Here is a 15,116-nt window from a genome sequence, read left to right as displayed (position 1 = left end):
CCAGCTTCTACATAAAGGAGTCTTTGTTCGTGCAAGTTCACTCTCTGATTTGGTTAAAAATACTGCAGCAGTTGTAATTGTGACCTGAACTCCAGCTTCCTGCCTGGTAGATGTTAGTCCATACCCTGAATTCTTAGAAACAATTTATCACGGCAGCACTGAAACTGCTTTCCCAAGAAATAAGCGTGGTTTGTAGTACTCCTAATATGCTACCTATCTCTTCCTTTGAGCCTATTCCTGACATCAGCATAAGCAAATCCATATGCTCAACCTCTCTTGGGTTTTGGCACGGTGTTGTCCCTCTTGAGTGGTTTCTTCCTGTCTGCCCCCTGAACCAATGCTTGTTTTTCCTCTATATGGGGGACAAACATTTAAAAATAATTGTCGGTTTCATTTGTCCAAGAGGCAGTGAACATTGTGATCAGTTTCCAAATGAAAAGGACAGCAGTTAATTGATTTTAAAAATGCTTTCTGAAATTGAGTTTAAGAAATAATAAATATTCAAAGTAGGTTGTGAAGGTCTTCAGGATTGTGTGGGTTAAGCACTTGCAAACACATTTAGTTTTGGTAGGACTGTGTTGACAGGTCCTAATCTGGAGCCTGTTTCTGATAATTGGAGCTTTCTTTCACCATAAAGAGCAAGTCCCATTTTTGGTATTTTTCAGGCTTTTAGATTATCTCTGTTTTGAAGTGAGAGAAGACACTGAAACTGGCACCAGCACAGTAGGAGCTCCAGAACATGGTCAGTAGCAACATCCCTTCTCTCTCAGATCTTCTAGCTTTGGTCATTAACTTCATGTGTCTTCATCTGTTCACAAAGTATCCAGGCTCCTTCTTGAAAGCAAAAAGGCTTTCTCAGAAATAGCGAGGGGAAAATTATGTATCTTGGAGTGCGTGATTCCATTTCTGACTATATAATTTGAGAAAACAGTTGTCCCTTGGTTTCACTTAGCAAGTTTTATCTTCAGCCCAGGATTAACAGACCCATCTTGATGGAGGCGGCAGAAACCCAGAGGTTTTCCAAACACCTCCCATGTGCAGGATGCTCAGGGCATGAAGGGATGTCCTGTCCCTTCTGTACCAGGGAGGCCCATGCTGCTTCCTAGCCACAGACTGTGAGCTGGAGATGGCACCAGTTCCAGGGTCTCTGGATGATAGTTCAGACTTAGAAATAAGGCACTCCCCACCTAGTACAATGGGGGAGAAGATGAAGAAAGCTCTCCTTAATCATAGCCAGGATGCATGGTGATGCAGAATTGGCCCCTTCACACTTATGGTTTGTCTGTTTACTTAATGGCAAGGGCTCATGGAGCACTCCAGTGCATTGCCAGGAACCTGAGGAAGCATTTCTTTACTGGGAGAGTGGTCAAACGCTGGAACAGGCTTCCTAGAGAGGTGGTCGATGCCCCCAGCCTGTCAGTGTTTAAGAGGCATTTGGACATTGCCCTTAATAACATACTTTAACTTTTGGTCAGCCATGAACTGGTCAGGCAGTCGGACTAGGTGAATGTTGTTGGTCCCTTCCAACTGGAATAGTTGGTTCCATTCCATTCTGTTCTAACCCAGGCACACAAGATAGAGAAGCATTTAGGGAAGTCAAATAAGCTGAAGCTGAGCAGTGGTAATTGGTAACGTGGCAGTGGCAATACAGGGAACCGCATTCTTCCCCTATGAACAACTTCAGGCTAATTAATTCCTTGTTCATACTCTATCTGAAATCATCTCCATGTAAGTGAAGATGATTCTTTTAATTTCAATTATATGCAGATGCCAGGGTGGCTGGTGCCAGCCCAGAAGGTGCGGAGAAGCCCGGCTGTGTGGACATGCCAGGCCGTAGGATGAGCTCCCCGAACGCTCCACATAGCCAATGGGAAGGATGCTCTTGCTATTCAATTCACATGTCTTGCTGAACATGCAGATGAGTTTAATTTATATTTAATCAGCCTCTGCAAACAGCAATCACTTGAGAGGTTTTTTCATATAACCTGCAGTGATTACCCTTATCATAGCAGTACTGTTCATACTGCCAGTGCTGGGGTCTCTCAGCCCCATGATTTGAAATCCTTCATTTCAGGATGTTTCAATGCTTTCTGTAAAATGCTCTGCAGGCTGGAACCTGTTGAATCTGGAAGCGGCTCAGTAGCAGCAGTACTAACGGTCATCTTCCCCTTGGGACAGATGGCTCCAAGAGCCTTGTTCTGTTCCCGCGGCTGTATGGGGAGTCGGGATGCCGGCTGAGCCTTGCCTGCACCACCACTCACCACACGTAGGTGACCCTGCCTCTACAAGAGACCCTTAGCGCCAGGTTTTTGCGTCGGTCGTGGGTTTGCCCTAGGATTTGTCAGTATGAAATTCAGCACTGCAGAAAACATCTTCTGCTCTCTAAGATGTGATGAACTTTGAAAGATTCAACTTTGATGTGTTGAAACCATCGATGTGGGGCCTGTTCATACACCTGCAGAGGATTTCTCCAGCATCTCCAGTGGAGCAGGACCTTCCTGGCAGATCCAACTCGATGGCTTCAGAAGGGCAGAGGCTGAAAACTGAGGGGCTGAAGGTAGAAATCTGAATTTTTTGTGAGACTAACTTGTGATGTAGAGAAAGAAGAGCTGGAGCTTTTGCATCACTTCACATAGTCCTCTTCACATTTTCTCTATTTGTCTGTATTTGTAACTTCAGCTCAGACCATCAGCAAACATTTAAGGGAACATTGCTGGATGCTGTTTTTCTTGCCCAGAGCAGAGTTGACAGACACTGCTCCTCAAATAGTTTTGCAGCCCTGTCTCTAAGCAGTCGTGGGACACTGAAAATGTGCTGGCCTGCACCATCAGCATCATGCTACAGGTTGCTGACCCTATGCTTACGCTGTTGCATTGAATTTCTGTCAGTAGTGACATGTATGGCCATCCCGTGATTATCTCAGCTTTCTGTCATTATCTGGTGAACTATTTTTGACAGCTTATTCTAAAGCCAGCTCATTATGGGCAAGTGAAAATCTAGACACAAATTGGGGTTAAAAGATGTTTATTACAATGTGGCAGGCATGCACTTTGACATCTTCAGTCTGATACTTCCACGCTGTTGTAACGTTGCGTGGCACTTCTGGTGGGTTCATCATCTTGCCTTTTGGGGAGGTGACTGTGGAGCAGGACCTTTTACTGTTACAAGTGGTATCACAGGGAAAACAAAGTTGTTTTCAGTCATTCCTTACTGTTGCTTGCCCAAATCTCTGTATCCCTAGCAGTTCCTTAATTGTATATCTCCTCCTTTCTTACCCCTTCTCCCCCCCAAATTTCCCCTAACCTTAGCAGCTGGCAGGAAAGCATCCCAGCTCCTGCACAGACGGCCTCCTTTCTGAGCAAGGACCATTAATAGAAATTTCTGGTTTAGAAAGTTGCAGAAATGTAGAAGTCGGGAGACTGATGTGTAGCATTCAGCAACTCAAGACTAGCAGCAGCGATCAACATCTGCTGTAATTACTTTCTTTAGAATTTTACAAATGTGCTGATAATTTTGGTGGGAAGAATAAATGGGAAAAGATCTGGAAGATACTCTTGGTGAATTTTTTAATTAAAATGTTTTTGATTTTTGAGAAACTCTTCAAGAAGCAATTAAAACAAGATGATATTAGTCTATACTTACACAGGAAAACTTTGCCAGGATTAACTAGCTTGTACCAAATAAATTACTGCCTCTGGATTTGCATTAGCAAATACTTTCTATAGATGTTAATCAGGAAGGAGTGTGTATTGAGTGGGTGAGAGGGTAGCAGCAAAACCAGCCTGCAGGGTCATGGGCAGAGTGTACCTGCCTGGAGGATAGTATTGTGTCTAAGCAAAGACCCTGACTGCTGGGAGTTTTGAGCTTGGGGACCCCAGTGATGGCCAGAGGTTTTGGATGGGGCCGTGAGTGAATTTCATTCAGAGTAAGGAAAGCTTTATTTCTTCCGTATTTGTATTTCAGTAATTAAATTTGAGGCCTTGGCCAGACTCCATTTAAACAAAGCAAAGAGCCAGGGTGTGAAATACTGTGCTGTGTGATGACCTAATCCAAATCCCACTAAGTCTGGGAATGTTTCCACCAACTCCCTGGGAGCTGGATTTGACCTGCACGGTCGTTCCTGCCCCTCGCCAGTGCCCGCTCCCACAGCAGCAGGCACCTGAGTCCGGCCGTGGGGGCACAGCTGAAGGATGGGGGCACAGCCAAGGATGGGGGCAGAGCCAAGGATGTGACTTTCGGGCGCTATCCTTCACCCGTATCTCTCTGTTGGATGGAGAGCATTAAAATAACACAAGAGCTAAACAGGCTTTGGTAGAGCTGGAATAGCGGTCACATTCGTGGGCTCTTTGTGGTAGGATGAAGCAACTTGGTCTCAGTCCAAATGTGGTGTGTCTTTCTCTTTTAGTTTGTTTTCTTTCTGCAGTGGAGATTTCCCAAGATGTCAGTGAAGATTTCCCAATGGTATCATACTGACCTGTCCAGCACGGTGTTCATCCTCTCTGAGGGCTGCTGGGCAGAGAGGATGCGTGCGAGCAGTGACGCCAGCAGATTTCAATTTCTGAACAGCTCTGATGGCTGAAATACCACACACAAACCTGTGGCTTCACTGAGGGCGTTGAATGCACTGATCTGCATGAGAACACTGCTTTCAAGGGAGAGCTGTGTGGTGTAGGTTTCTCCTTCCAGCAAAGAATTTCTTCGATTACTCATTCGTTCCTACGATAAATATATAGGAATTCCTACAATACATTTGATTCATTCTTGTAATGAATTCAGGTTCATTCCTAACCCATTCATTAAAACGCTCTCCAGTTACATAAAGTAAGAGGTCACCTCGAGTGTACAGGATATTTTTAAAAACTGTTAGATCACAGATTTTGTAAACATTCGTTTCCTGCATCACTTGCTTTTCAGTGGTAATCCATGCATAGACAATTGCTCATACCAAAAGCTGTGAGAGTTCCAGGAATAAGGAGCGGTATTTGAGCCTCCAGGCTGTTGTCCAAATGGTTGAAATTAATAAATAATGTGAAGCCATGAAATGGAGTGTGATATATATCGTCTGGGGAAAACCACTCATTTTTTTTCAGACTTTAAATGAAGGAATCAGAATTGCTATTTTTGCAAAGATGTTCAGGTCTAGGGAAAGCATCACAGCTCCTCTCCCAGCACAAGGTGGGAGCTTTGGAGGTTGCGCTGGTTGTCTCAGCAGCCCTACCACTGTAACCTGGGTCCACCTGGGTGAAGATGACTTGTTTACATCAGCTGTTTCTTTTTAAGCTTTAATTTAGTCAGCACTCCAAGCAATTTTTGGGACAATTCATGTCATCCTCATCTTCTCAGGCCATACAGTATGCAGGACACGGTGAGACTGGTAGCTGTGGAGAATGGTCTACAGTGAAATGAAGAGATCTGGATTTAAGGTACCAGCTGCTCTTCAGGACACGTGAGTGTAGTTTAGCCTCACAGAGCAGCTCTCATGGTATTGAGCCCTGGCAGTAGAAAAGACAGGATTAAATCCTGCGGTCAGTGTCCTCTTCCCAGCGGCAATGCACTGGACCCAAGCCCACCTGAGCTCAGGGACTCTCCGCTAGGTATAAACACAGCAGGTTCAAGTTTTTAACCAAGTTCCATAGAAGAGCACATGGCATGGTCTGACCTTTCTCTTTGAGATCTCTTTGAGACCAACCACACCAGTCGTGGCTTTGACTTCCAGAGGAGAAGTTCAGTTCCTCTCTTTGGCACGCTAGTGAGTCCTGTGCATCTGTGTTGCTCCTGAAGCCTTGATCCCAGCTCTGAATAGCCAAGACGTCTATTCAGCCAGGAGCTAACAGGCTTTTAAATATGTAAATCTATTTTCAAAGCAAAATAAACCCCCCAAATGTTCATGTATCCCTCAGAAGGAAGAAAGGCTCTCTGTCCTAATATTTTATGCAAATCTAGCTTTTGCTCTTGTACTTTGGCATGAATAAATATCAATGACTGCTTCAAAATGAGGAAAAAAGAAACTTCATCCCTCATCAAAAGAAAAAAAAACCTTTATTTCTATTGCATAAATAATGGTAAAATTAAAATATTTTTATACAGATTATATATTTACATTAGTGTTTGGTTAGAGGAAACAGCCGACACATATGGCATTCGGTTTTCCTTTATACACGTCTTTATACACTTGGGTAACTTGCAATAACATAGGATTTATTTTAGTTGCATGCCAAGTTAATTTATATTAATATTTACAGTATTTTGTACAAAGGTTTTTTTGTTGTTTCTTTGTTGTTGGTTTTGGTGTGGTTTTTTTTTTGTTTTTTTTTTTACCATTATGCTGCTGACTTGTTGATTTGTCTTTAATTAAAATGCCACGTCTTTTGATAACAAGCAAAAAGTGTTCAGTTTAGCAATGAATGGTAAGTGGCTTGAAAACGGTGAGGGATGAAATGATGACAAAAAGGAGATGCGTGTATTAGTGAAGAACTTCCTAGAGATGAATCAGGAGGCATTGATTGCTTAGATCCTAGTATGGATTAAACAGCAAGAGGCTGGATTCTGGGTTTATTCCAGTTTAAGCCAATTAACTCTAACAAGCTATTTCTGATTTACCCTGGAGTCCACGAGGAACTTCATCTCCCTTCTACCCCCACCCCAGTCTGAGAGAACGAGAGCTGCTGCATGAAGCTGAAATGGCTTTGGCTCCTCTGAGAGAGATGGTGGGGAATGTAACACTCTTCTCGGGCCAGTGCAATGTGAATATAGAGGTGTGTGTCTGTAGACTGATGTCAAGTGGCAGCCCCAGGGGCTCGATGCTGCAAACACATCAGCTGTGTGGTTTGGGTTTAGTGGGACTGTTCACAAGAGAGACAAGACACGCCTGAGTGCTGGCAAGACCGGAGGGGTAGCTACTAGAGCAAGCTCAACCAGCTTCAAATGGTGGTCAAACGTTTCCTTGTTGGCTGGTGAAGACAGAAGACCAGCTGATAAAGGCAAGTTGTAGTATGGATCTCACCTTAAAACCAGCAGTGTCTGAAGCTGCTTATTCACAATGCTGGCAAAGACATGAACAGCTGTGGAATATAAGTGGTTGTAAAATGGCAATTTCATTTAGTAATGCTCTTCAAGGCTACAAAGTATTTTGATCTGTCTTGACAGAAAATAAGAAAAACTGTTTTCATCATCAAATTGTCAAGTACTGATCTTTAACACCAGAGGATTTCCTTTTTCTCCTTTCCCTCTCTTCTCCTTGCTTTTGGTGCTGAAATCCTTTCCTACTGAAGATGCTAAACTGAGGCAATTTTTCAGACTTTTGCTGCTGGAGAGGTAGGAGTGAAGTACTCTTCCAATTAAAACATTGTTGTCAGGTTTTCTGTCCATCCTGCTCTTGGTGAAGATTCTACAGTTCCTAGAGCTGCCTAAAAGGTCTTACTTGAATTGAAAAAAAACCCCGCCCAAACCAAAAGAAAAACAAGATCCAGTCCCAATAACAACTGACAATACAGAGATGAAAATGTTGTGAGCCTTTTCTTTTTCTGTACTAAATTCCTGGGCAAGTAATAGGTTTTAAGTGATGCCAGGGAAATGTAATTGCACTGTCAGAACACAGTACAGTAAAATAATAGATTAAAACCCAGCAAGTTCTGTACATCTTCATCTGTGCAATGTAAGCATGATTCAGAGCCAAGAAAAAAGATACTTCATCAGATTCTCATTTTAGAAGAGTTGTTTTTTCTTCTTTCAAATAGTCATCCATAAAACAGAAACTAAATAATTTATTACACGGGTGGATAAAATAGGGAATTTCATTCTTAGTGATCTTAATGTATTCCTCCTACTGCTTCTCTCCTGGCAGATCTAAGTCTGACTTGGGACTGTGCACCTCTTGCTTTTGTGCGATGACAGCCCCTTGCAGCGCTGCTCGCTCCATGCACGTGCACATGATGTGGGGAGAGAGAGTCTTTTGTGGAAAAAGCCGAGAGTGTCCTTGTACCGGGCACCTGGCAAAGCACTGTGTCAGCTTGAGCAGAGCCAGCCCTGGACCTTGGATGGCCGTCACAGTCCTCTGGGTGTCCCAGGAGATGTTTTGGATTTCTGCAGCAAGCAGAAAGATGCAGCGTGGTTTTTGTGAAAGAATATCCCCATGCTTTCCGTGGAAAACATTTACCGGTAGGTACTTTGCTCATCCAAGCCTGTCAAACAGGCTTCAGCCATCCAGAGTAGCATCCTTGGGAATGCTTTCTGCCTTTTTTTGATTTGCTTTCTTGCTATCCTATTTCTTATGGGAGAAGGACCAAAAAAAAACCATTTACTTGGCCCCAGCCTAAAAAGATGGTTCTGTATGTACAGAGCTTTTCTTTTACAAAGTGGTGGGAAGTCTCCCATGTAAAGCAACCAACATCCAGCCCTACCAGTGCACCACATCAACACGTGAGCTCCCAGTAACCACTGAATAGTCTGTATGAGACCTCTTCAAATTGCCAGATGTACCCAAATACTCAGCGCTAGCTCACCCTGGGAGCGGGGGCAGGTCTCTGGGTCTCCTCCCACCTCCCACCTTTCTGCTCACAGGGGACCCTTGTCCCGGGGTTCTGGGAGCAACTTCATCAGGACGGGATGTCTGCTAATAGCAACCTGCGTATTTGTGGATACCCATCAAACACGGAAAATAATTACTTTTCCTTTGCGAACTCTCTTTTATCCTATATGACCTCCAACAGCATGCAGACCAAATTCTCCCTAATAAAGCCAAGTTTTCCCAGTTGCCCCCCCTGTTTAATTCTTTAAATTACTGTTGATATTGCTTCAGATTAGAAATCGCTTCTCAGTGGTGGACTTGGCAGGAGGGTCAGGCCCAGTGAAGTCCTTGGGTGGCACAGCCTGCTGTGGGCAGAAGCCTGCTCCCCAGGGCCACTGCCACCACCATGATGCACTTCTCCTGCCCAGTAACTCCTCAGCTGTGGTTTTATTTATGGCTGACCTTATGGTATAGCTCTGCACCTGGCAGGTAAGCGATGTTCCTTCAGCAGCCTTTGCTGGCATTCACTTATCCGTGGCCTCCAAAGTACTTCAGTGCCTGTCATACCCTCCATTGGCTTCTCCAGGAGCAGAAAATCAGGATGCGCCTTCAAACTTAAATGGTTAAAGCAAAAGTCAATAGTTATCAGTGATGCAGCCCGGTACCTTGCAGGAGCAGTAACCCAAATCCATCAGAGATCGATCCCTACATGAAGGTCCTGCTCAAAGTGTCCTCAGCAAGCACAGGACAGCCTGTGTCGAGCAGTGCTACATTGATTTCATTTGCTCCCAAACCGAACCAAAGCCTCTCTCAAGCTAAAATAATCATGTCCATCTCAAAGCCTTCCCTGCACGTCAATCTGTTTAATTGCACACTTTTTTTTTTTTTTTTTTTTTTGGCTAAACCAACAGAGTTCTCTTTGTGGTGCTCACAATTTGCTAATAATTTGCTAATCTCCGAGCTGAAATGCCATCCCAGGCTGCTGGGAGGTGTTTGTCCAGCCTGGGTTTGGCCGGCGATGGCTGCATGTCACTCCGACACAGTGGCACACATGTCACGAACAGCGAGGGTTGCCATGGCAATATCCTTTTCGTACAGAATTGCAGTGCTGAAAAGACACTTAAATTCTCATGTAACTGGCAAAAGCATAAGTTTAGTGCTTTTTCTGACAGCTCTACCTAGCACTGCTGCAGTCTGAGTATTTTTTAAAGTATGTTAATTAGCACTTAAATAGTGGTGGGTTGGGGTTTTTTTCCCCCTTAAAGTATGGGATGTGGGGGTTTTTTATTTTTATTTCTTTGATTCTTCTACTTTCTTCCCCCTAAGCTTTTGCCATCAGGTTCTGATCAAAATTTCACTGCTCTATTTTTACCTAATGTCTGTAAAAGCAACAAAAAGTTTTTTTTTTTTCTTCCTTCTTGTATAGAAGAAGAAGAAAAAAAAAAGATAAATGGATGTTACATAAATGGAGCCAGGGAGGTAGGTAAGAGACGCAGGTCCGATACTGCTGGCTAGGAAGGATGGGAAGGTGTTGGTAGAAAGGTGGTGGGGAGAGGACAGGATGACATGGCTTGGCCTGATCCATCCTGCGTTGCCACCGATTACCAGAAGAGCCTGACTGATTAAAGAGGGGATCTCTTCAAGGTGCCTTTAGATGGAGAAAGGCTGCTCTAGGAAGGAAACTGAGACCTCTGGAAAGACATGACACTGATTCATAATGGATAAATGTTGTTCCCTACAGAAAAAGTGAACCCAACCCCTCCCCACCCCACCCCCAAATCCTGTACCTAGTAAAATCAGTGGGGAGTTTTGCAATGAACTCTACTGACACCAGGCTATGGCTTTTACCGATATAGTAATTATAGGTTTGGTTTTACAAATGGAGCTTCAAGGTGAAAAACTATACTGAAAAATGACTGTATTTACAAAGGTTTTTATGGAGCATACGTGTAGAAATTATGGAACCTTCCAGAAAACTTAAAGGAATGCAAAAGTTCATCTTGTCTGTAAGGTAGCTCTTATAATTGGAGCCTGCCTAGTATTAGCTGTCAGAGGAGTGAGAAGAATGTGGAGAAATGCCTGGGCTCTGTGTGTTAGCTTGTGTTTTGGGGCTCAGCAAAGAGCACCGCTCTGCCCCCATGTTTCTGCCATCACTGAGCAGCGCTGGTGGGTTGGTGCCCACCTCTCTGCTCCCCCTGCCCCCACTGCCCATGTTCACTCCAACACAGTCCCCAGGGAAAAAATAAGTATTACGCAGTAGCAAGTAACACTTAAAATTCTTTTTTCCTGCTGCTGCCACCTTTTTGCATGCCCCTGAGACCTATAAATGTGGATGACAGTTTCCTTAAAATGATCTCAGAGCTGGTTATCTGCAACATCCAGCGTGGCAAGTGCTGGAGCATGCCTTGGCTCCCCACCACTGCGATCCGGTGCTCAGAGCTTGCTGAAGATTTTTCTGCTGTTGGTTTGAAGTCTCCTGCTGCCCTATAGCAAACATACATCTCACCATGTTCTGGGAGATTTAACAATGTGTTGCAGACTATTTTGCAGTTGGCCTCTATTAGTCACAGCAGAACAGAAATACAGAAGCGTGTGTTTGTGAAAGGCAGAAAAAAAAACTCGGCTGCTCCAGAAAAGACGACTGTTCTCTTCGCTGATGGAGAGGGGGCACCAGGAAAATGGCAACGATGTGGAGGTGGGCGCCTGAGACACACACCTAAAGGCAAAATCCAAAGTAGTGACATGAGTTTAAAGGGGTGATGGGTGACAGAACAATGAGAAGCAGACTTTTAAATTAGGCTATGAAAAAATACAGGTTAAATGTCACCAATCAAACTTGTAATCAAAGAAAGACCTGAAACAAGTCTTTGGGACGGATCCAGGCTTAAGCTGACAGCTGCTGTGTAGGACAAGGGAAGCTCATGGTTTGCCATCCCTTGGGGAGCCACCCAGCCCCCTCTCGTGACACAGGAAACAGTCATCTACATTTACAGGAGCAAGATCTTGCTGTTCCCCCGTGTTTCTGGAGCTGGCCCAGCTGGCATCACGAAGCCACCGGCAACTCCAACACCCAGGTGCCTCCACGGACCTCCCCATGAGCGCTCCCCATGAGCACCAGCTGGGAAGCCTCCCCCATGAGGGCAAGGAAATCAGCTCTCCTGGGGTGGTATGCAGGTGCACAGGTCATCCAAAGGTAAATGTAAGGATTTGCATCAAGTTTAAAAGGAAAAATGCTTTCCAATGTAAACCTGGCTCCAGGCTCTCCCAGTCCTTGCACTTTCCATGGGACGTGTTGTGTCTCTAGTCTGTATCACTCCATCTTCTCCTGGCTGCTCATTAAAATCTCTTCCAGGAAAAATAACTAACACTTGCAGGATCTGAAAGTCTGACACACTACGTAACATATGGCGGTAAGCTCTAGTTTGGTTCCTTCTTCTCCTGCGGCAGTCTGCCTTCAGCTTACCCTCTTTGGAGCTTCCCATAGGACGGTGGTCATGGTGGAGGTGGGACGACTCCTGAGAGGGGCCAGAGCAGCTGGCTGGTCAAAACCACACACTGCTGTGTAGGCGAAAATATAACCGCTCCCACGAGGTGTCTGACACAAAGGTTTCACTGCAGATTACAACCAGGGCATATGAAAGGAAATAAAAATTGTGCACACGACGAGTGGGGAGAAAAGCTCTTTCTGAGTTTTCCTCATGATTTTTGTCTCAGATAAGTTTACTGAAGACCAATATAGAAGAAGGGTAAAACTGCTGGAAAGCAAATGTTGTTGAGCTTGCAGACAGGACCAAATAGAGGGAGTTTTAACTGGCGCTGGTGGTTGCAGAGTCGGTTGGAAGACTGCACAAATCTCAGAAATGCCCATGTATGAAAATGGGTGGGACTTCTCAAGCCTTGATTCATGGTCAGAATAAAATAGCAAATGGACTCATGCTACCCCACAGTCTTGTGTCAAAGGTGGCGTTTACGAAGCAAAAATAGAAATTTTGTATGATGCTGGCAAATTCTCCTCTTTTTTTTTTTTTTTTTTTTTACTCTGAAAATACTGTACAAGGATGCTTTAGCTCCCCTCTAATGCCGTAAACCAAAAGGCATGGTCATAAGGGAAAAAAAAAGTGAAGCTGGAGTACATGAAATAAAACGAACAGAACTTGCTTGTGGCAATGCTACGATCAACTTCCTGGGAATGTGGGCCCAGCGGAGAGCTACGCAGAATAGTCAGTCGGCCCCTAGGTTAAAAGACAGCCCCGCTGCAATAAGTCATGAGGCTGTGCCTCCTTAAAACTGCAAAAAGTGTCTTCCAAGTTACCATTGCTGTTTTGAAGCAATAATTCGGGACTCCTGTATATTTTTTTTTATTGCATTAGGAAACAAAACCTTTAAAGCATTAAGACAGCCCTTTTATGTCCCTGCCAAAAGGATGTAGTTGATTCACAAGACACATTACGCTGCTGGCCTCAGGCTCCTTGTCGAATGGTGCTTTATCTGCCTGCCTCTGTCTCTTTGCCGTGTGAGAGTCAGTTCGGGGGAAGCTCACCCGGTGGCATGCGCATGCATGGTCAGTTTGGTTCACAGTGTCATGGCGAGAGGCTACTCCATGCCGCTCCGCAGGATCTGGTTGGCTGCAATCAGCATCACGCTTATAATAAAGGCCATGGCAAATGCACAGATAAGGCTCTTCCGTACGCAGGTCTGTCTGTTCTGCTTCTGGGCGTGCACTGCAGAGAAGACAGGGGAAAGATGAGATGCTCAGCCAAGGCAACATTTCTGCTTTCCGTCAGGATCAGCTGAGCTCAGAAATCCTCCTATGCCTCTGATTACCTTGGCACAACCCTCTAGCCCACACCGCAGCGATGCCCTGTGCCGGCCAAGCCTTAGCCCTCCCTGCTGGGGCATTTCCAAATAATCCACCTTACCGTTCATTGCTTCCAAGCCAACTTCCCTAGCAGACCACCCTCTCATACTGCAGGAAGCCCTTTCTCTCTCTTCTTGACTTTTAAACCATTCAAATGCTTGTAGGTGTGTTTTGGTTTGCCTGTGTATTATTTCTTTTAAGCTCTTTATGAAGTTATCTCTAAAATTCTTTAATCAGGAATATTGGACTTCTGTGAATCCTTTAGACTTATCCAGGTCAACTGGGAATGAGCAGAGATTCAAGATGTGCTCCCCAACAACACTTAACCCCCACACCGTGATAGTTCCCATGATTATGCACAGTATGTTAGTCATTTTTCCAAACTGGCTTTAGGTTTTCTGTGCCTAAGAAAAATCAGATTTTTTTAAGAACCTTTTCAAATGCTTGCAGAATAATTGTTAAAAAAGGTGATATTAATTTGCAGCAGTTAAAATGCAGACAGAGTTGGGATTTTTAGCATTTGACTTATTTAATTTTACTTTTTTAAAGTTCATCAGTGAGGATTCACGCTGTGACTTGCTAAAGCCATTTCATGTCTCTGTCTTAGCCTCCCTACCTACGAATACCAGAGCAATATGTGGTATCGGGACATTGTGAAGATTAATCTGCTTGAAAAGACCTTGAAGGTCCCCCAAGATAATCACAGAAAGCCAGAAGATCCTCATGCACAGGATGGATAGCTCTGCCCTGACGCTACAGGCAGTAATGCATGGTCTTGTTTTGGCCTGAGAAGGGACGGACCCATCGCCTTTTTCTCATGGATGGAGTTGTGATGATGGGAGACTTCCAGGTGGTTGACAACAAGCTCAGAATTGCAATAAACCTAAAATGTGACCAGGAAAAGGCTCCAAGTGCCAGTGTTTGGAAAAGCCCAGGAGACTGTTTTTAGAATATATGGGAAAAAAAACCTTGTCTTGATTCAGGCATGAACCTCATCATGCTGGGAGCAGGGATCACTGCATTTTGAACACTTGTCCCATCTCCCCTCACCTCCTCTGGCCAGGATTTGGCAGTGTCTGTGTCATAATCCCAGCTCCCACGCAGCCCCCCAGCACCAGCTCAGCGCCGGAGGCACACGGAGCCCTTGTTAGGCGGCACTTCGAGCCAGACCGCCCAGGGCAGGGCAATGCTGCACCAGCGCTCCGAGGGGCTCGCTATATCCTGTGCAGATAATAAAATCCCCTTTACGGCAGCTCTCCTAAATTACTTGCTTTCTGCTTGCACTGCTCTATTCCTTGATTCCTTCTCTCGCTTTTATAATGCCCATAGAATCAATACTTTGGTTTCTTGGTTTTGTGCGTGATGCTCCAGCACTTTGAAAAGCTTGTTAAATCACAGTTTCAGTTATTTCTTTATTTATTTTCCTATTATTTCTATACTTTGAAAACACACCCAGCCAGCAGATAAAACAGTGACACAATCCATCACAGTCAGCACTGCTGTTCAGCGCGGGGCTTTGGTGCTGATTATGGTGACTGGGAGCAGCAGCTAAAGACTGGCCAAGGCTTTTTGTAATGGCAGCTCTTCTATTCAAAGGGAAAGAGTAAAGCATGTTCAATGCTTTCTTGCAGAAGTGTTCCTGAATTGAACAATTTCTTCAGTCTTCTGTTGTATCATCAAGTAACAATAGAGCTTTAAGGCAGCAGGATGCAGGTAAGACATCGTTATTGTTCCTTATCGACTGAAGGTACA

The 15,116-nt window shown here is 44.5% G+C and overlaps 1 protein-coding gene across 4 annotated transcripts in view; it reads right to left on the bottom strand.

Annotated features, from left to right (window-relative positions):
* Window positions 1-6,033: 6,033 nt before the first annotated feature.
* CALN1 (calneuron 1) overlaps window positions 6,034-15,116 on the bottom strand; it is a 138,995-nt gene continuing 129,912 nt past the window's right edge. For 3 of the 4 annotated variants that reach the window (XM_055700907.1, XM_055700908.1, XM_027806407.2), the window contains exon 6: window positions 6,034-13,227. In XM_055700907.1, coding sequence (XP_055556882.1) covers window positions 13,100-13,227 — 128 coding nt within the window. In that variant the 3' untranslated portion in view covers window positions 6,034-13,099. The remainder of the gene's footprint in view (window positions 13,228-15,116) is intronic. The other variant, XR_008730678.1, reaches the window with a different exon arrangement.

This window comes from Falco cherrug, chromosome 1 (assembly GCF_023634085.1).
Source record: "Falco cherrug isolate bFalChe1 chromosome 1, bFalChe1.pri, whole genome shotgun sequence".
Classification (NCBI taxonomy): Eukaryota; Metazoa; Chordata; class Aves; order Falconiformes; family Falconidae; genus Falco; species Falco cherrug.
The sequence above is the reverse complement of the archived record's forward strand: the minus strand, read 5'-3'. Positions and strand labels throughout refer to the sequence as shown.